The following is a 21,559-nucleotide window of genomic DNA, read 5'->3' as shown; positions in this document are numbered from 1 at the left end:
TAAACGGCTGCTCAACTTGAATCTCAGTCGACAGAGGAGTGTCCAACATATTAAAATCTTTGATTTTCAGGGGGGAAGTCTTAATATTTGATTTTCTCTATATTCAGCTCTACAGATAAATATTATAATCATATATTATTTATATTAAAAAATAGCTTTAAAGCAATGACACAGACTTTTTGAGACCCCCCTAAGAGGCTGTGGTCCATCAGGACCAAAGTCTTTCCCTCTGCTGTCAACATCATGAATTCTCTGGTGCTATCCCCTCCAACCCAGCCCCAGAGTCATGAAAACATGACACTGTTAGGCTAAATCAGTTTTTATGTGTTACATTAAAGCACACTGGACTGGATTTCTTTACACTGCACACTGTAGTTAACTTATTTATGTAGACTGTAGATATTTGCACTGTAACTTTACTTCTGCAAAACTGTACAATCTCTCCATTGCACCTTTGAACATCCATTTGTGTTCTGTACATTCAATTTTTCATTTCATATTATTAAATAGGTTCTATATTTTTTTATCTTATGTCCTATTCTATTTAAATTCTCTATTTTTATTCTTCCCTTATGTTGATTCATGTTGAAGTTCTAAAGTAATTTTGCAAACTTTTTGTCTGATATTTCTAACCAAGTTCTTTGTGCCTTTTATTTGATCACTACAGGCGAAGTTCCTATCGTCATAACATTTTTTGAGTCCCTTAAAATCTTCTGCCAAGTGTAGCTGTTGTAATTTCAGCACACAGTTGACTGACACCGTCTGTCTAAATTTATGGATCATGGCTTTTGTCTGCAGAGAGCTGAGTGGCTCATAGAACTACTCAAAGAACACTTTATGGTAACAGCATGAGTGTGCCTTCTTTCTGAAGTCTGTGCTCTATAGTGTAAAGTCTCCAACAAACTGGAAAGTCAAAGTGCAGGTCACGTTCAGAGCAATATGAGCGCAGGAGTATTATCATGGGCCAATGGGATTAGTGTCTACAGGCACAAATATCAGAGTGGAATGATCTTTCGAAGCTCATCTTACCTATACACACTAGGTGGACAAGCACGCATATAGACACAGCTATGAGGAATAATTTATGCCATGATATGTACACACATGCGCAAGTGATTTATTATCCAGCATGTGGCGTCATCAGACGGATGACTGAAGGTCAGTTGTGCAAGTCATGGGAACCTCTTAAATTTGAAGCAGTTTCTTTTTGTGCAGGGAAGTGGCTTCCTGTTTTTACATGCAATGTGTAAAATGACTTTATAGTCCAAATACAGAGTATAGTTTGTGTTCCTCAAGAGGAAATAAAGGCTTAGAATGGGAAAAGTTAAGTTTAGCAGCAGCACAACCTTGTTTACAATTTAAACTAAAGGTATGATTATGGAAATATGATTAAGATATTTCTGTTGTATCAATTACATATACATTGATACATTAAGATGCACACACAGTTAGGCAGAACCACTGACACCACAGGCACCTACAAATACACACACACACACACACACACACACACACACACATGCACACATACAAGCACCGCAAACTTCCAGTGTACTCATATCACTCAGTCTTTTACTGACAGTGACTGCACCACTTTTGAGAAGGGTGAGTGGGTGTGTTGACTGGAAGAAGTAGCAGTGACCCAACACACAAATTCTTTAAACCAAGACACAGTTACACTCATCCTGGAGCTGCTGGCTCCACAGCAGAGGCAGTTAAAACCCTCAATATGATCAAAGAAGAGACACACGACCAGCTCAACCACTAAGGCTTGGAGCCTTAGAGGGAAACCAGAAGCATCTGTTTACTGTAGGTTTCCTTTCACTGAACCTACTCTGAGCTGGTTATGTCATGGAGTTTGGTTCAGTTCAGTGAGGATTTAGTGAATTCAAATTTTGCATTTCCTTAAAAATTAAAAAATTATGCTTTTGACATTTCATTAAGTCAGAAAGTTGATGGTTTTTTTTTATTACTGATCCTGTTTTTTGCTCCAAACATGCATTTTCTGATGATATTGGTGCAGATGTACCACTTGAGGTTAGTTACTTTTGAAACAATTGGTTCTTGATTTCATACAGAAGTAGACAAAATCAGTCTTTTTATTTTTAACTGGCAACCTCTTACTAGCAGAGAAGGAAACTGTTGGTAACAGATTTTATCAATTGTAGGCAGATATATATATATATATATATATATATATATATATACATACAAATATCAATTACACGAGGTGACAGAGAATCTCATATTTATTGTAAGACAAAACATAATTCTTTGGTGACATTAATGCAAGAGGCATTTGGTCGAGTTTTTTTAAGTCACCGCTTATTTTGAGATTTTACAATGCAGCATCAGAAAAAAACATAAGATCATACTTTTAATGTCTCTGCATTTGTAAGACTTTTCATTGATTGATTTGAGATATTTTAATACCAAGTATGGCCTCGTTTTTAGATTAATTAATCTGTGCATTTTAAAACTTTTAAGCATCTGCAGAAACCCTGATATACACATGATGGCTATATGTATAATGTGACACTAAGAGATTTAGACCAGAGCTGGCCCTGGCAGTTAGTCTTGATGATTAAAAAAAATGCAAGATCAGATTTATTTTGTGACATAACCCTGTTTGGTTGCTTAGCTTGTCTCTAATTTTCAATCATGATGTTCAGTGTTTAAATGTTTATAGCTACAAGAGTACACCAATGTGTTCGTTAGGTGTGTGGAGAGAAGTGCAATCTCAAGTAGCTTAAAACACTGTCTGGGGTTTCTGGAGTGTAAACCTACCCCAGTTTAATGAAGGTCAGGACAGAGCCGCTAATGTTACCCTAAACTCTGATAGCATTCAGGACTGACCTCTATGCACAATTTATATAATATGTTCACCGACAAACTAATGTTTAGTTAATTATGTGACCCTTAACTGAAAAAGCTAACAACTGCCATTTAAATTATACAAGATAAAAACAATTTTTAACCATTCCCTTTACTTTTGTATCTAAAAATAGACTCATCTCTTTGAATACCAAGCATCAGTCTTACCATGGCCCCATGCACAACGTAATGTTAACTCAAATGATCTCTTTGCCTGGTCACGTTGCTCTTTTCTTTTAGCTTTTTTCCTCACTATAAAAATTAATAACTGGCTCTCCTTTTCAACCTCAGGGTGAAGATGGCAGTGTGGATCCAGGCCCAGCAGCTCCAGGGAGATGCTCTGCACCAGATGCAGTCTCTTTACGGTCAGCACTTTCCCATTGAGGTGCGACATTATCTGTCCCAGTGGATCGAGGGCCAGCTCTGGTGAGTCCCTCTGCAGTGAGTGAGTGATTGAGTTTGTATGTGTGTGTGTGTGTGTGTGTGTATTTGTGTGTACGGTTATGCCAACATGTATGCTTGCACAAATGTTTGTGCTGTATGTTTGTCTGTGAGAGCACATTTGAACAGTTGCTTTTTGTTTGCTATTTTCAACGTCATTTATTAACCATGTGCAAATTTATACGTGTCTTCATTTTTTGTATGTGTCTGGCATGCGTGCATGTGTGTTTTTTTCTGTGTGTTATTAGGGATGCCATAGACCTGGAAAACCCACAGGAGGAGTTCAAGGCCAAACGGCTGCTGGACAGTCTGATACAGGAGCTGCAGAACAAGGCCGAGCACCAGGTGGGAGAAGATGGCTTCCTACTCAAAATCAAACTGGGACACTACGCCAGCCAGCTCAAGGTAAACCTAAGTGCCAACTTTTCCCGTTCAAACAGCCTGTCTGATTGACAGTTTTTTTGTCTTTCCTTTGCAGAGAGAGAGCAATTGCATTTGGGTCAGTCTATACGTCCATATGTCCAATTCTATTTAAATCTTCTATTTTTATTCTTTCCTTAAGAACGCCTTGAGTGAATTTCCTCAAATTAGGCACAAATCTCCACTTAGACTTAAGGATGAATTGATTAGAATTTGGTAGTCAAAATTCACTGTGACATCAGGTTTTTAGACACAACTCCAGAATTCACTCAAATGTCTAATAGGATAAAATTATAAAGTGATGGCATTTTATATCTAAAAGGTGTGTTTCATGGTGACATCATTATGTTCTACAAAACCTCTTTTCTTGCCATTAAATAATATAACTCAGGAACAGAAGGGGAGACATTTGGTCAGATACTCAATTGGTGACACTAAACTTGGGTGTTCACCTGGAAACTGTGCTGATTGTATAGATCCTCTGTGCTGTCTGATTGAAGATGAGCCTTAAGCTTTTTGAATTTGTAGCTCTGTTTGGAGCAACATTCATATTTGAAGCATGGTCTTCTGTCATGGCAACACATTAGTCTGGACAGACATGGATATAAACTGCAACTTGAAAAGGTTTGGCTGAGGCATACAACAATGAGATGATAATTCTAGTTTTAGATTTATCAGTGAAAGACACCATAATATTCTTTGTCCTAAAATTTACTTTCATACTTTATTAAAAGTCCTGAAAACAAATAATGAATGGAGCATGAACTGCCATTAATGTGATCAAAAACAACCCAGAACAAATTTAAAATAAATTGTTTTCATCAAAACAGTGTGAGAAAATGATGAGCAAATGGTTGGAAAATACATGTGTTTGCTATGGTTTTTAGACCACACTGTGCATAATATGTTTTTAAGAACAGGTTGTATCCACCAAGAGGAAAACAAGAGGACAGCCCAAGTGAGGGCCTTGGTAGCCAGCCAGCTCTGCTATTTATGATTGAGCTCCCTGCTCACAGATTTGTTTTTCTGTTTGTCTTCTCCCCTCCCTGAAACCAGGCAGAGAAACAGGGTGAAGGGAGCTGGCTGTGCAACATCAAACTGCAATCCCGAATTCCTTCCGCTCTGTTTTCCCTTTTGTGAGTGTGTGCGTACATGTGTTGATGTGGATGATTGTCATACATGAAAATCATTTTCATAAACTTAACTTGGTTCAACTGTAAATGCAATGTCACTCTTTAACGCAAAACAGGAAACAACAAGAATATCACAAACTGACTCACAGCAAACTGAAAGTGAAACCGCAGTTTGTTACACTTCTTATCAGAGGGAAAAAAAATATTACTATAGCACATAAACCACTCAACTCTGGGGTGAGCTTGATGTTATGTGCGTATGCTAATGAATCATGTCTCTATATGAAGTGTGCCGTGCTCCAGAGATGGGTCTCATTAGGCTCATCTAATGGGTCTTAGAGTGTACGCCGCATTGGCTCCAGAACTTAGCGAGCTTCCTTGATGCGACTAAATTGAAGAGTCCTGTGTGCAGCGGTTGCTCTGCTCGTCAGGGGCTAACAGGCCTTAACACAGCACATGTGCTCCTTGTCTTTCAGAGCACGTATGACCGCTGTCCTCTGGAGTTGGTCCGATGCATCAAACATATCCTCTACACAGAGCAGAGGCTCGTCAGAGAGGCCACAAATGTGAGTAGAATGCATGCATGTGCTGTACCTGCATGCGCTGCTTATTGGTCTACACATACAGACATCCCCACTGAAATGTAAACTTGCATAGACAAACACCTGTGGCTTCTCCATGCATTATTCATTTCATAGCCTATACAAAGCCTGAAAGCAAACAGAAGCTCAACTACATAATGGTGACTGATTCAGAGGTTGGGTAATTGTGTAACTACTCTCTGTTTTCCTCCATTTATCCTCCCAAGCTCTGCCACTTCCTTTGCATTTTTATGAATGTGATACCTACGGAGACTCACACCGCCATAATCATGCTGGAAAATAGTTATGAAGAAGTAAACATTTTGGTATTTCGTTACTGCAACGCAGGCTCCATGGAGGGAAATATTTCATGGTTTCTAAAAACCATAAAGCCAGCAGTGCGTAAAACATGTGACTCTCAGCAACTCCTGCGGTGAATTGATTTCCAGTCACTACATGCCGTTTCTATTAGTGGAATGCATATTTGGACTGATTGAATTTCACCCTGTTTGTTCTGAACCTCTAGGCGCCATAGTGCTCTCGTTCAGACCTTAACTGACCACGAGTGCTGGAGTGTGATAAGCAAATGCATTGCTTCCTTCTCCATTTGCTGTGTTGTCATCACAGTTTTGGTCATTGGTGATTTTACAGTCAAAATAACCAAACTGCCACATACAGAGGTCAATAGATCAAATGCAGCTTGGTTTCAAACCTCTGCGCCATCCCCCACAGATATCTCCAGCAGCTCACCTCACCAGTGGCCGGCCATTTCACCCGACAACTGTCATAAACAACCCAGTGACAGACAATATAGAAGCCATGCAAGCTCACCAATTACTGTTCCCACACCTCCCATTTCTTCCCTCTCTCTCTGTTTCTCAATCACGCTTTGTCGCTGACAGTCAAGCTCTCCGGTGGGTGGGATGATGGACAGCATGTCTCAGAAATACCAACAGATAAACCAAGCTTTTGAGGAGCTGCGCCTGCTCACCCAGGACACTGAGAATGATCTGCGCAAGCTCCAGCACAACCAGGAGTACTTCATCATCCAGTACCAGGAGAGCCTCCGCATCCAGGGTGAGGCTCACACCTTGTTGTCGCTGCTTTAAATTAATGCAAATGTTTTGGCTATGAGGAGACAGAAAATTAATTGTCAACAATTTTGATAATTAGTTATTCGACAACCATTCGTCATACATGCCAAATTTGTTTGGTGCGTTTCTGTTTTATTTCATTCTAAATATAATACAAAAAAAACAGAGGAAGGCTGATTGCCAAAAAACAATCCACATCCAGGTCCAGCTCCAAACTTACTGCCATTAGAAGGATCAGGTCCAGGTGCTCAAAGTGGTTCCAAGCAGTGGTTCCCAACTGGTGGGTCACAGTCCAAAAGTGGATCCCGGGTCTATTCTTAATGGACCACAAGTGCCTTGTGAACATGTCAAGGTTGTAAAAGACACTTTACTTGAAGGCACAGTGAATTTTCAGAGTAGAGCTTTGATTTTGAAGTGCTGTTTATATTTATTCTTGCAGTATGTTTTGTTTCTTTGTGTTTTTTTGTGGGGGGAAAAATGGATATGTGTTAATTTATCTGATGTGTGGACCGTAAACTAATGACTGAGGAGAATTTGGACCCCCTGGCTGGACCAGTTGGGAACCACTGGGCTAAAGAATATAAAAGAAACCTTTAAAAAAAGCTTAAAAAATACACAAATGCGAAACCAGCTTGTGCCTTCCTTGGGGTGTAGTTACATGCAGAAACTAACAAAAAAGTATTTTATTTTACGTTTTTTGTGTGTCACTACTCCCTGAGGAAGGCGCAAGCTGATTCACGTTGGTATTTTTCAAAGTTCCCAACTCGTTGAAATAAAGGCCTTTTATATTCTTTAAACCATTTTTAGTGGCCGGACCTGGATCACTTAAGTTTTCTTCTCTTTATTGTAGTACATTTTGATTTTTGAAGTTCAGTTTTTCACTATTTTTCTAATATTTTGAAAATTCAAAATCAATGAAGAAATGAAATGAATGATGAATTAGATTAATCATGAGTTAAAGCCTTGAGATGTTTGCTGTGCAGCTTGATTAAACTGGACTGTTCCCAGTTGTGATGCTGCAGTGCCGCTTCATGTTGAATCAAAGTTATAAAGGTTTTAAAGAATGGTTTGAGTCCACTATATGTAATAGCTTTGAAATATCAAGGCCTGAAAATGCACGTCACAGCTGTCTGAAATGTTCTGGATGCTGTAGATCAGCAATGGAAAACAAACAGCTTCCATAACCCAGCAACCTTTGCTTATACAGTATGTTGCACCATTCAGAAAACAACACTGCTGTTGTGACGTCTAGCTTAAAGCAGGTTATCCTGAGTAAATCATTATTTCTTTTGAGTATACGTGTATGTACACTGTATGTGTACAGGTTAAAGATTTTCACCTCCTCTCTCTTTTCCTCTCTGCCTCTCTCACTCTTCCCCACCCCTCCCCCATTTGGATGGCAACAACCCCACCCCTCCTCAGCTCAGCTGACCAGCCTGGCCACGCTGCCCCCTGCTGACCGACAGCTACGGGAGCCCGCCCTTCTCAGCAAGAGAGCCACAGTGGAGGCATGGCTGACCAGAGAGGCCAACACACTACAGAAATATAGACTGGTAAGACGTGAACATGCACACTTGAAGAAAACTGCATGTGCAAGAGTGCTTCTGTGTGACTGCAAGTTCACTGTTTCTGTGCAGGACCTTGCAGAGAAGCATCAGAAAACACTGCAGCTGTTGAGGAAGCAGCAGACCATCATTCTGGATGACGAGCTGATTCAGTGGAAGAGACGGCAACAGCTGGCTGGCAACGGGGGCCCACCAGAGGGGGGCCTGGACATCCTGCAGTCCTGGTGAGTTCTCTTCCACCTCCCACCAGGATCACAGCCACTGGACTCCCTCACAAAGCAAAGGGTCACAGGTTTACAAGCTTTCAATTGACTACTGCGGGGTTTATTTCCAAAGTTTATGGCTCCTAACAGCAGAGGCATAGGCAGACCAGTCTGACATGTCTCTTTTTTAGACTCTCAGTCCCTTATTTGCACACTGGCTGTGCTCCCTTTTCCTTTTTTGGCGTATCCAGTCAAAAAATTCATAGTTGTTTTTGAACTATCTTGTTTCAATTATAATTGCTAATGTTCTGCTGGAGTAAAACCTTCTGCGGTCCAATTGTCTGTAAGAAATGTTGAAGGATAATACCTCTGACCATGTCTGTGCCTAGGCCTAAATGCGTACTTATGGGGTGCGTGTGTCTGTGTGTGTGTGTCTGTGTCAGGTGTGAGAAGCTGGCAGAAACCATCTGGCAAAACAGGCAGCAGATTCGGAGGGCAGAGCACCTCAGACAACAGCTGCCCATTCCCGGCCCCATTGAAGAGCTCCTCAACGAACTCAACAGTACTATCACAGATATCATCTCAGCATTGGTCACAAGGTGTGTGTGTGTATGTGTTTGTGTGTGTGTGTGTGTGTGTGTGTGTGTGTGTGTGTGTGTGTGTGTGTGTGTGTGTGTGTTCTTAGGTTTATCTACAACCCTAAAGGCTGAATCTCATCTAAAAAAGCCATTTCAAGGACATGAATGTAGGTCAGTATTGTGTCAATACAAGTATATCCACCCCAGCATGTATGTACAAGGGGGATTATGTACATTGAGGCATCGCCATTTCCTGTGCTCACTGTTGGCCTTTATGTAAGCAAGTCCTACTTGAACAGCTTCAGTTGCTGTTGTAGCCAACAGAGTGCGAGATATCATCTCTACTAAAATTAAATTACTCAGGCATTCAGTTAATCCACTTGAGTGAAGCTACTGTACACTGTAGAGAATATATGTATAATATGTATTTATTTTATTGTATGGGTACTTAACAGCAAGTGCAGTTTAATATTGCAGAAAACATTCACTCAGCATTGTCAGAAGTATAACCCAGCAAATGGTTTATCCGTTTACAGTCCTGCCAAACAAGCTGAAATTATTTTCATGATGAAGTCAGCCTATTACTCCCTGTTATATTTATAATTGATTTGCTGTCAAAAAATTCTGAAAAACTGTTGTTTTGTAGATTCATTTCTCATTTTAATGTGACGCAGCAGCAGTAGGAAATGTTAAGTTTGCTTGATCACCAGCTGTGACTTAATGCAGCTCTGATATAAGGTAAAAAAGTTAACAGTAAACAGTAAGACTGATGATAACGAGATAAAATTCTTCTTGTGCATGTGAATGCAATTTTTATTGAGCGCAGGCAAGGCAGACTCCGCCACTAACAATCAAAAAAACTATGTAGACTTTACTAGTGTGTGTCCTATCTGTATGTGTTTTATTTTTGTGATTAATTATGAGTCTATTAATTGTTTAAGGGAAGGGAATCACCATTGCAGTCATAAAAGTGACACACAAGGGGAAAGTGTAATACCACACTTTCTTTTGCCCCCCTTTCCTTGTTTTTCTTCAGCCAACTTTCTCAACCCCGCCCACTAATCGCTGAAATGATGAACCAAAGGCTGTGAACATAGAGAGGAGTAACAAACAAACACACAAAAAACAGTACAACCAAGCCATTCCTCCCAACTCCATCCCACTGCTACCCAGGAATCCCATGACCATTATGGAAATAGACCAACAGACATTAATTAATTACATCAATTTCCTCTGATTATATCAGTTTCCTCCTTCAACCATGATGGTATCCATAGAAATAGCTAAGAGTATACACAGCATATGTACACGTATGTATGTGAAGTAAACAAAGAATAAGCTCATACTGTAGTAGGCTATATTATGTATGTGTATGTATGAATGGTATTATCAACAAGTAAACAAACAAGCAAAATACATGAAAACATAACTGATAAAGACAGTTAACTGCAGATATTTGTACTTGCTCATATAGATTTAACCAGCAGATAATATTTTGTGCTTTGGCAAAATATAATCAAGTTGTAGAAAGCTCCAGTTGTGCAACATCCTCATAGAAAGAGAGCCATTCCCTCTCCGACAGTGCATGTGGTGGTTTCCAGAGACATCCTATCATTCTTTTAGCAGCTGTAAGGTTAGCTAACATGAGGCTGTCATGAATCGTAGCTGGTCCCAAATAGGAGGTGTCATTAATAATAGCTAACACTGTGAGTTGGGAACCATTTGGTCAATATTTTTAGATATAATACTTGAGACATTTCCCCCAAATTTATTGTCTCCGTACACTGCCAAGCCATATGTCTGCACGTGTTAAAGTCTGAGCCAAGGCAAAATTCCCTCTGATGCCTCTGGTCAACTAGAGATCACATTTAACACATGATATCATCACACACAGCTCCGACTCAAACCCCGTCAGTGCAGAATGAGACATAAACAGAGGAGGGAAGTAGCCCTCATATGAGAAAGACAGTGTTCATAGGGGAGAGAAGAAGACGGAGATGACAGAGAGTTAAGACTGAATGCAAATGTCCCAGAGGCAAAGGACAGAAGTTAAATGCATCTAGAGAGACCTGCAGAGACAAAGAGAGTGCTGTGTACGAAAGATTAAAGGAAAGTGAGGGCACATGCAGTTCATTGCGGTACATTCTTTCTGGCCCTGAAGGCACCTCTGCCAAGGTCTTTTAGCCCTACAGCATCTCTGAACAGGAACAACCTGAAGTTCTTGACAGTATCTTCTTCCATTTTTCTTAAGGATTGTCCCTGCAGGGACCTAAAACACATTGAGAAGCTGTGTCTCTGTCACAGCGATTTCTGATTGGCCACAGACAAGCCTGCACCCACACAGTAATGCACTGAAGCCCCAGGAGGTTTCAGGCTGAGAAAAGGAGAGTGCTGTCTTCTCATCACCACTTAGTTCAGCTTCTTCATACGTGGATAACCGAGTTATCCAGATAAAAGTGTTGATGGCTGGACACGAGGCTGGATTTTTTTGTTCTTTGAAGCTGCCTTAATTCATATTTGGAACTGTCGTCATTGGAAAAAGTCCTCAAGCATAAACCTACAACAGGGCACGCCTACTGACAGTCAGCTGGATCATGACCCAGATGTTTTACTGCAAACTACATGAAGACATTTTCAAATAAAAATGGCTGGCTTTCTTGGGTTTATGATGCAAGTGTTTATTATGATTTTAGAGAAGAACGTGCAGATTATTTAGAAACCATTATGATCTGTTGGTGTAACTATCACAACTATATTTCCATAATGAAAAGTTACCAATACTTGCATCTGACAAAATATAATAATACATTTCTGTATAAAACAAAACAATCCAAATGTAGTTTGAGACACAGTGAGGAAAAAAACTTAAATGTAGCTAAAAGATTCTGACTGTTAAAAGACAGTAAAGACAGAACGGACATTTTGCAATTAAATTAACTGAGTCATCCAATGAGCTTTGTTCTGTCACTGAGTGTTACTTCTTTTTTTTGTCTCCACAGCACCTTCATCATTGAGAAGCAGCCTCCACAGGTGCTAAAAACCCAAACCAAGTTTGCCGCTACAGTCCGACTCCTTGTGGGTGGAAAATTGAATGTGCACATGAACCCTCCGCAAGTCAAAGCCACCATCATAAGCGAGCAGCAAGCCAAGGCTCTGCTGAAGAACGAGAACACGAGGAAGTAAGTCAGGTGTCCCATGCATGTCATTTTAGATTTAAATACAGAGGAAACTAGAAAACAAATACAAAAAGTTTTTTTTCTGGAGATTTAGACTTTAGCAACATGGTTTATTTTAAGAAATTATGAAGTATACACATTTTTAAAAAAAAAAAATGTCCCTGCTTCATATAGTGGGCCACTGCCATAAACTCCCCTGGCGCCATTAAGTTACAGATTGTTAGTTTTCTACAGGAATTACATGATCCCAGGGTGAACTCTGGCCTAGTGTGTTTCCAGCCCTCACCACAGAGACATGGCTGGAACTTGAACAATGCCTCAGAGGAATCTATGGTGTGGATGCAGAATCCACATTTAGCCTGTTCCCCAGCCTCGTTCCACATTCCTCCTGACAAATAGAAACCTTCCAAGACTGTAGGTCAGCCAGGCAGCCAGTGGTTATATGGGTGAGCAATTCAACAGCTCAGCCATCATCTGCTATTTCTCATCTGAGGTACTCAGTGCAGTGCCCAGCCCATGGCCCGGAGACATCTGCTTGGTGTTTTGTTTACATGTAGAGAAAATAGTGGCAGTTAAACTGTCCAGTTATATAGAAAGTACGTATGAGCATCATTCCTACACCCTGCATGTTTAACTCAGCTGCTGTCATCCAAACAAGCATCATTTGGTCTAAATTTGTTCTGGGAATGATATAATTCTAAGCACTTGAGTGGAAGGAAGACATAACAGCTAATTGACTCTCTTCTCGATTGTCTCTCTCTCTTTCAGTGACAGCAGTGGAGAAATTCTCAACAATAACTGTGTGATGGAGTACCACCAGACTACAGGCACTCTCAGCGCCCACTTTAGGAACATGGTGAGTGCTCCTGAAGTCTACACTGAGCTGGATTTATCTGTGACCAAGGATCTGTGCCAGACTGCAGCTCATCCTGGCATGCGACACAGGTCGCTATTAACCTTTTGAAACCTGAAATAACATCAGTTTTCTTGTGCTGCATTTAGACACGTTTCACAATCACTGAAACACTTGATTTATTTCCAAAACATGGAGGAAAAGGCAGTAAGTGACTTGGCAACAAAAGACATGCAAACTGCAGGAAATTGGTAAAAGGTAACAAGAAAACAACCTGAAAATTAGTTACTATTCTTTTTGTTGTTGTTTTTTTAAATTATCAATAAATAAAAATTTAATTTTTAAATGTATTAAAGGAAAATGTTGAAAACTTAATAATTTTTACCACATTTTTTTTAAATTTTCTTGTTTGCTTTTGTTATTTTACCTTTCTTTCGTTAGATAATTTGAAGGTAATTTTCTAACTTTTCCTAACTTGTTAAATTATTGCTACACTTTGTGTTATTTCTTGTTAAGTTGCTTGTTGCCTTCCTCCCATGTTTTTGAAAGAAATCAAGCCAAATTTTGCATTGGGCTTTAAAGGGTGAAGTGAACCTATTGATGATTAAAAGATGTGTTTAAACACAATGTCCATCACTAGAATGGGAATCTCTGGCAAAAGTGGATGTATGTTAGCTATGCTTAAAACAATAATTTCCTATAATAACTGTAACCTCCTCCCCCCTCTCTGGGTCGCACCCTAGGCAGCCACCCATGTCGCCTATAGGGAGAACTGCCACTGCTAGTGACTGTGCAGTGTGGATTTTACAGTACAGTATGTACTGTAATGACTGCAACTCAGCAGTGTTTGGGGGGATCAGTCGATCACATTGCAGCTTCAGTGGAGCCTCTCTCTACATCACATGTTGTTGGCAACAATCCTCAGAGACATACATGGATTATTTATGTCAGCCCTGTAGTCTGACTCTGAAGTTAATTATTCTTGCATGTACTGTATGTATGATGTGTGCACTGTCAGCCTAACTGTACCATGTACCCACCATTGGTCACATTGTCTATCATGTAGTCTTTGAAGAGGATCAAGCGATCGGACAGGCGAGGAGCAGAATCTGTCACAGAAGAGAAGTTCACCATTCTATTCGAGTCCCAGTTTAGTGTCGGAGGGAATGAGCTCGTTTTCCAAGTTAAGGTAAGAGTGGGGCAGTGGTCCCAGTGGTTTTATGATATTTTGCAATTAGAAATACAATAATCATGTTTTGCAGTATTTATTGTCACAGCTTTATTATAATCATGGTCTCTCCTCTTTATCGGAACAGACGTTATCACTTCCTGTAGTGGTGATAGTTCACGGTAGCCAAGACAATAACGCCACAGCAACAGTGTTGTGGGACAACGCTTTTGCAGAGCCAGTGAGTAAATGTTTGTGTGTGTGTGTGTGTGTGTGTGTGTGTGCGTGCGTGCGTGTGTGTGTGTGTGTGTGCATAAGTGAGTGTGTTCAAAATTTTATTTAAAGATGATTAAGCCATTAAAACCTCTATCAACATCAGTTTTTTATGCTGAATCTTGGCACCTTTCACGAGCATGTAAACCTCTGTTTGAGTTCCTTCAAAAACACAGAGAAAAATAATGAGCAACTTGGCAAGAAATGTCCTGCAAACTGCAAAAACATAGTTAAAAGTGACATGGAATTGACCTGAAAGTTAGCTGGAGGGGGATTATTGGATACATATTATTTAAAAAATGCTGAAAAACGTTATAATTCTTTTAATTCTATATCTAAAATTATGTTACAGGAAAAAGAAGAAAATATACAGAAAAAGAAAAAATATATTACACATTTTAAGCATTTGCTTAAAGTAATTTTCTTGTTCTTGTTTGTCTTTTACCTTTTTTTGGCCTATTTTCAAGTAATTCTCTTGTGACCTTTTACTAATTTCTTGCTATTTTATGGTTAATTTCTTGTTGAGTTGCTCATCACCCTCTTCCCATGTTCTTGAGAGAAATCAAGCCAAGGGTTAAAAGGATAACTTTGGTTTTTTTTTTTTACCTGAAGCCTATTTACCAGTGTTTTGTATCTAAATGACTAATGGGAATAACACTTTTTGAAATTTGTCTGGCAGCCAAAAAACACTAGTCCCTCAGAGCAATATCACACCATTATTGTACATCCAATAAAAATGCTCGTTTTTGTCACTGACAGGCTCAGATTGGTAAGAACCGTAGGCCGAAAAGTTATTTTCCATCTGGAGTACCTGCAGAATTTGTAAAACATAAAGACACATATGGATGAGATGTGACTATGTATATATGATTTATTATTATACTCTGCACAGAAACTAAATAAATATTTGATCAAAAAAAATTGAAAGTTGCTGGCAATTGGAAGAATGATACTGTGGGTTTGAAGACCCTTCAATGGCGTTTTGTTCTTGTTTTCTGAAATTTTATAAACCATAAATCAATAAATCAAAAAAGCTACTTAGTAGATTAAACAATAATAAAAATAATCAATAGTTGCTCCCCCATGTATAAATATGAATGCATATAAATAACCCTGTACAAGGTGGATTTACAAATTAGGTTAATTTCTGTGCACTGTATGTTTCGTCTCTCCATGTGGTAACAAGTTTTTTTATACAAATTCAATTCATGAAAAATTGTAATCCTTGCAGAAAAGGTGCTGCCATATATAAACTCCACTTCTCAGAAATAGCTTCAAGTGTTTTTGTTTATTTGCTCACGTTTGCACATTTTATATTTGACTGTGTTTTGTATTCAGCTGCTGCAGCCTCGCTCGTGTCGATAGAGCTTATGTAAATCCTCTGCTGTCTCTTCTGCGTCCACAGGGACGGGTGCCTTTTCTCGTACCAGATAAGGTGCTCTGGCCTCAGCTGTGTGATGCCATCAACATGAAGTACAAAGCTGAGGTGCAGAGTAACAGAGGACTGTCTGAGGAGAACCTGGTCTTCCTGGCTCAGAAGGCCTTCAGCAGCTCCAGCAACAACCCTGACGACTACCGCAACATGACTATGACTTGGTCACAGTTTAACAGGGTCAGCCCCAGTCTCTTGTGATTCTCTCCATTGTTTGCTGTTTACATAAAGAAGATTATATTCATCTAAAATCATGTGTGTAAATGTGTGCATTTCTATTATAATTAGAGAGGTTTTCCTCCTTTGCATCTTTAAAATGCCTGCAGGCCAGTTTGCGTGGAGGTGTCAGACTTGTTCTCCACAGAGTCATCTACTATTGGTTATTCATACACAGAAATATTTCGTGCTCCATTTGCAGCGCTCCTACAGCCCTATTCTGTAATCGACTTGAGTGAGAGCGCCTCATTGGTGGCCAGGTCTTCATCTTAATGGGCCTGTTTGTCCACACAGTGAAAGGCTGGAGGCCTCATTTTCTGGCTCAAAGCAGCTGGCCATGGCAGAAAGCGCACTCACATTCACCACACACCATCAGTCTCATTAGATTACAGGAACATCAAGTTTCAGCCGCTTCACAGACTGGTGTACACACATACGCACAGTTTCACCCGCTTTTTTACACACAACATATATACACACACAGCTGCACACTTGGTTAAATCATAAACAACTGGGATGAGGACATGATGTTCTCTGCATTTATGGACTGGATGAGGGGATGGGAAAACCTTTGAAAAGATGTACATATTCTGTGTGCTTTTTAATTTTTTCCACCTTTTTTTGCATACAGGAGAGCTTGCCAGTGAGGAACTTCACATTTTGGCAGTGGTTTGATGGTGTGATGGAACTCACAAAAAAGCATCTCAAACCTCACTGGAATGACGGGTAAGGAAACTGCTCTGGTTTTTGTCAGTTTCAATTTTTGACTGAAAAAATGTGTCAGAATGGAAAAATATAAACAATACATTTATTTATTCAATTCTGTGAAAGTAAATGCTTACTGTCCCAGTTTTGTCAGTCAACTCAGGCAATGCTTCACTTTTATTATTTTCCATGTTAACCTCAAGAGCTCGACCTGCACTCCCCATTAAACTAGCATTGAAATAGAAAAGCGGGGGGTGGTGCTGGAATACAAATGACAATTTTTAATTATCCTTCTCCTCTTTCTCAGAGCCATATTGGGCTTTGTGAACAAGCAGCAGGCTCAGGACATGCTAATGTCCAAACCCAACGGTACTTTCCTTCTACGCTTTAGTGACTCTGAGATCGGAGGAATTACTATCGCCTGGGTAGCAGAAAATCCTAACAAAGCAGGTATGACATGTAAATGCGTGTTACTGGTACAGATAGTACTGGTAAAATGTTTTGTTTTAAGGTCGAAGGGATTTAATCACAGCTAAGCTATATTGATGTACCAGCTATTAGCCAGCCACATCGTATTCTGATTGCTTTGATTGCCAACATCAATAAAGGAACCAGGCCTTACGTGAACCCCTGTGAACTTAATGCACTTTCCGTGGTCTCTCAAATTGCACCTGCAACGCCACTCACCCCGGTGTTGCTAACCGTGCACTGAGCTTTTTTTTTTGGCAGAGTCTCTGTCTGTATTTTCTCATTTTCTTCTTATTTTGCTGGGTACAGCATGCAGGTCAGATCAGGACTTAATTAAAACATAGAGACCAGGTGTCAGACTGTAAGCAGCATGTATCCAAAAGGGAAGCTACAAAAATCACAGATACAATACCTAAAATACAAATATATTGTTCAAAAACACTCAACAGAAATTCCTGCATAGTATGCCTTTAACAAGGAGGAGGAAGGAGGAATTAAGGAATTATTCTTTAGTTTTTTACCATATCAGTACAGATTCTAATAGGGGAGGGGGAACACATTTTTATGCAAAGTATGCCAGCTGGTTCTTAAAAAACAAGTCTGAATGTCAGCCACGTTAGCAACTAATTTCAAACAATGCCTGGACTTATACCGTGTGAGTTTTAGGAAACATCTGGAAGTGAGCAATGATCACAAAATTATATTTTATTTAAATAAAAAACAAACCCAGAAGAATTAAACTGAACTAGTTCATTTTTGGGACTGCAAAGTTAGTTCAAAATTTAAATTGTAAACTATGAACATGAACTAGTTCATTTCAATCTGTGTTAAACTGAACCTTGAGCTGGCTCCTGTGAAGTGTGAAGTGTGAATCAAGCTAGATACATTTTAAGGCTCCTGTAATTTTTAAGTTATTTAATTAAAGCTGCATATAGTAATTACTGGCCACAAGGGGGCAGAAAGTCAAACTGTGTCTGACTTGCATTCATCAAGTGGCCAGAAACACAACCGCAAATGAATGACCACATTGCAGATCATGTTCAGAGCATGTTTTGCTGTTCTTGCAAGTTTGCAACTTCTGCTGTCTGTCATTTACTGATTTTGTCGCTCTTCTTGCTGATGCTGTGGCGTGCTCCGTTTCTCCAGGTGAGAGAATGGTCTGGAACCTCATGCCCTACACAACCAAAGACTTCTCCATTCGCTCTCTGGCTGACCGCATCAGCGATCTCAATCACCTCCTGTTCCTCTACCCCGACAGACCCAAGGACGAGGTTTTCTCAAAATACTACACCCCTCCACTCTGTAAGTAGCCTTCTGTTTGCAAAAGCTGCTGTTGCTTTAAAAATCGAATATCACACCCACAAAAGTTTCTTAGTGAACGGATGTATTGATTGCTGTGTGACGAGCACACTGAGCCGATTCTCTTTCTCTCCCTGTGTTTGTTTGTTTTAAAGCCAAAGCAGTGGATGGCTACGTGAAACCGCAAATCAAACAAGTTGTGCCCGAGTAAGTACCAAGCTTCCTGTTTGCCCTTCCTCCTCTTCCTCAATTCATTCCTGATCTGCCTCTCATTTCTTTCTTTCTTGCCGTCCACCCACCAGTTTTTCCTCTGCTGCAACATTTAGCATTAATCACCAAATATTGGACCCTGAATTCAGATCAGCTATTAAGTAGCTGTTACAGTTGGAGGAGGCCAATCAAAGATGGCCAGGGTTCCTGAGCGAGCTTGTCCTCCGCTCATCATTAGAGTTAGGGCTTGTTAGTTAGGCAGCCCCGCTCCCTGCTTGTGTCCACGGCTGGTGCACCGGCAGCACAGAGAATAGCCATAATGATGCAGCGAGGCCTGGAAAACATGCTGAGGGTAGTTGCTTAGGCAACTGCTGAACACAGACTCATAGGCTTTTATCTTGGGTGTGGGTGTGTGTATGTGTGTGTGTGTGCAGGTTTACTACAGCCAATCCAGACCCAGCAAGTGGGAATCCAACCTATATGGATCACGGTGCCTCACCAGCACCTGTCAATCACCCCCATACCTATGGCATATACCCACCAATGTAAGTCAACAAGTCCTTTCAACATATACTCTGTATGAGTGTGTGTGTGTGTGTGTGTGTGTGTGTGTGTGTGTGTGTGTGTGTGTGTGGAAAGAGTGTATTGTTGCTCCTGCTTGTTGTTGTTTGTTTGTTTGGTTTTGAAGTGTGCTGCCAGCTAATCTGAGTGTGGTCTGACCCCACTCTGTGTCCTGTCGCAGGAGTGACTCTATGTTAGACACTGACGGAGACTTTGACCTGGACGACACCATGGACGTGGCGAGGCACGTAGAGGAGCTCCTCCGACGGCCTGTAGAGAGCCAGTGGGGCGGCCAGCAGTCCTGACCCTTCACCTTGTAACCTGTGACAACACCAAACAACCCCTGCCTCCCAACCTATCCAGCTTGCATTGACATTTCTGATGGTTTAATTCCATTTATTTTTCTTTTTTTTTCAGATAGCTATAATGTGAAATGTTAATAATGATTGTGATTTTATTTTTCTGTTCAGCATGAGAGCATGCATGTCAGTGACTTCTCTTAGTTTTATTTGTGTCCATAAGTGTTTGTAAAAACAGACTAGGTATAATGCAAAACCTACAATGTTACAGTATTGTGTAAAAGAAAAGAAAAGGTCATGTTCATTCAAATTGTGCATGCATTTCCAATTGATTTTGAACAGATTTTTAAAAAAATGCTACTGTATGAAGTCATTTTAACAGTTGGATGTTTTTATTTTGTTATATTTTCTGCTTTGTAAATGGGTTATCAGTATTTTGAAAGTGACTTTCAGTTTGCCCTTTGTCAAAAAGAAGAAACTGTTATGAAGAGTTTTTGCTTTTGCTCTTTACATAATCTCAGTCATTGCTCTGCAGTTACAGTTTTTTTTCTTCAAATCCTTATACACTAACGTAAAGGCAGAGTAACTCTGCAACTGACAGCTCACACATCAGCACACAGTACACACATGCAGTTGTACGATGTATTTGTTCTGATTTGTTCACCAGCTGAAACCCAGAAGAGGGGGGTTCATGCACCTTCCTCGCTCTCACAGGGCTATTTGTCTTCTGTTTGTACACAGAAATGCAAATCTAAGCATCTACCCAGCGCTGCCTGCTTGTCCTTTCAGGTCCCTCTGTTCTCCTCATCAATGCTACCTCGCATTATTCTACTGACAGTCGTTACTATTGGTTCTGTTGTTGTTTCTGCACCACATTCACACTAGTAGGTACGGCTATTGGATTTTTGTTCTTGTGATTTTTGTTCTTATGTGTGAAGATCTCCTCTCTGTCCGATGGCTAACTCTGTTGGCTTTTTTATGCTTGAAGACCTTAAGTGTCGGTATTTCTAAATATCCTGCTCCTTCTCTGCCTCTCCGTCCACTTCTCCCTGTAGCTGTGTCATGACACTGTGGCATAATCGGCATGTGCAAGTCCTTGTATGACAACATGACCTCACCAGCAGCTGAAGTTGCAGGGCATAGATAGAACCATGCACGCCTTGAATGCTTGCACAGACTCACCAGCCAGTGGGCCACGTATAGAACTCAAGGATGTTGTGTCTTGTTTGTCATTGTGCATCCGTTATTTGCTACACATACACACAAATACATCAGATAAATAGAAAAAGGTTGAAACTATTAACCCACTCTCTCTGCTTACACACCAAACACACAATGCAGAATAGTAAAAATATGTCAACAGCCTTGCACCTCAGGAATGAATCGCTTTGCTTAGCTGATGTATAAGCCAAATAGAAAATGATCATTGTATACAGAGTATATGAATTTATTTTCTCTATCATAATTCTATTTTAATATTGTTTCTCTGGCACTCCCCTGTTGAATGTAACCCCTTTGCATGACCCTGTTGAGGATTTGTACTTACATACCTCCTCAGTAAGTGTTTCAAGTCTCCCATCACCACACGCACCAGTTAAAAAGTAAAAGTACATAGCAACTGGAAATCAAACACGAATTTATGACGTGCTTTTGTTTTGGTCCGACAGACATGACAGTATTAAATATATTCCCTCGTCTATCTTTTCATTTCTTCAGCAAACATCTTTTTGTATCTTGCTTTATTTCCTGTTTTTGAGATCTCAAGCTTTAATGGGCCGTCTTGTGATATGTCCTTCATTACCGGTATTCTCATCATTTTTAAAGCTTTGTTTCACTGTAGACTGTTTTTTTTTTTTTTTCTTTTTTCTTATGATGATGTAGATGGCGCTGTGTGCTGTTCGATGTATGTACCATGTTTGTGGTTTGGGTTTATCACTTGGAGGTTTTCCAAGAGAAACAGCTGTTGAGTTGAAAAGAGGAAAATAAAGTTTTATAAATAATTTTAACTCA

At 40.0% G+C, this 21,559-nt stretch overlaps 1 protein-coding gene across 3 annotated transcripts in view; it reads left to right on the top strand.

Moving 5' to 3' along the window:
- stat5a (signal transducer and activator of transcription 5a) overlaps window positions 1-21,559 on the top strand; it is a 63,943-nt gene extending 42,384 nt beyond the window's left edge. For 2 of the 3 annotated variants that reach the window (XM_042504187.2, XM_042504185.2), the window contains 18 exons: window positions 3,166-3,300; window positions 3,564-3,720; window positions 5,345-5,434; window positions 6,352-6,526; window positions 7,966-8,096; window positions 8,181-8,332; window positions 8,755-8,910; window positions 11,889-12,068; window positions 12,834-12,921; window positions 13,985-14,107; window positions 14,235-14,327; window positions 15,765-15,971; window positions 16,639-16,733; window positions 17,020-17,162; window positions 18,327-18,482; window positions 18,635-18,686; window positions 19,124-19,234; window positions 19,432-21,559. In XM_042504187.2, the coding sequence (XP_042360121.1) occupies window positions 3,173-3,300; window positions 3,564-3,720; window positions 5,345-5,434; window positions 6,352-6,526; window positions 7,966-8,096; window positions 8,181-8,332; window positions 8,755-8,910; window positions 11,889-12,068; window positions 12,834-12,921; window positions 13,985-14,107; window positions 14,235-14,327; window positions 15,765-15,971; window positions 16,639-16,733; window positions 17,020-17,162; window positions 18,327-18,482; window positions 18,635-18,686; window positions 19,124-19,234; window positions 19,432-19,555 (2,361 nt within the window). In that variant the 5' untranslated portion in view covers window positions 3,166-3,172 and the 3' untranslated portion in view covers window positions 19,556-21,559. Of the gene's footprint in view, window positions 1-2,023; window positions 2,038-3,165; window positions 3,301-3,563; window positions 3,721-5,344; window positions 5,435-6,351; window positions 6,527-7,965; window positions 8,097-8,180; window positions 8,333-8,754; window positions 8,911-11,888; window positions 12,069-12,833; window positions 12,922-13,984; window positions 14,108-14,234; window positions 14,328-15,764; window positions 15,972-16,638; window positions 16,734-17,019; window positions 17,163-18,326; window positions 18,483-18,634; window positions 18,687-19,123; window positions 19,235-19,431 lie in introns of all 3 variants that reach the window. The other variant, XM_088069537.1, reaches the window with a different exon arrangement.

The sequence above is a fragment of the Plectropomus leopardus genome, chromosome 18 (genome assembly GCF_026936395.1).
Source record: "Plectropomus leopardus strain MGB_pleo_1.0 chromosome 18, ASM2693639v1, whole genome shotgun sequence".
In the NCBI taxonomy this organism is placed as follows: Eukaryota; Metazoa; Chordata; class Actinopteri; order Perciformes; family Serranidae; genus Plectropomus; species Plectropomus leopardus.
Note: the sequence above shows the minus strand (reverse complement) of the source record. Positions and strands in the feature narration are given on the sequence as shown.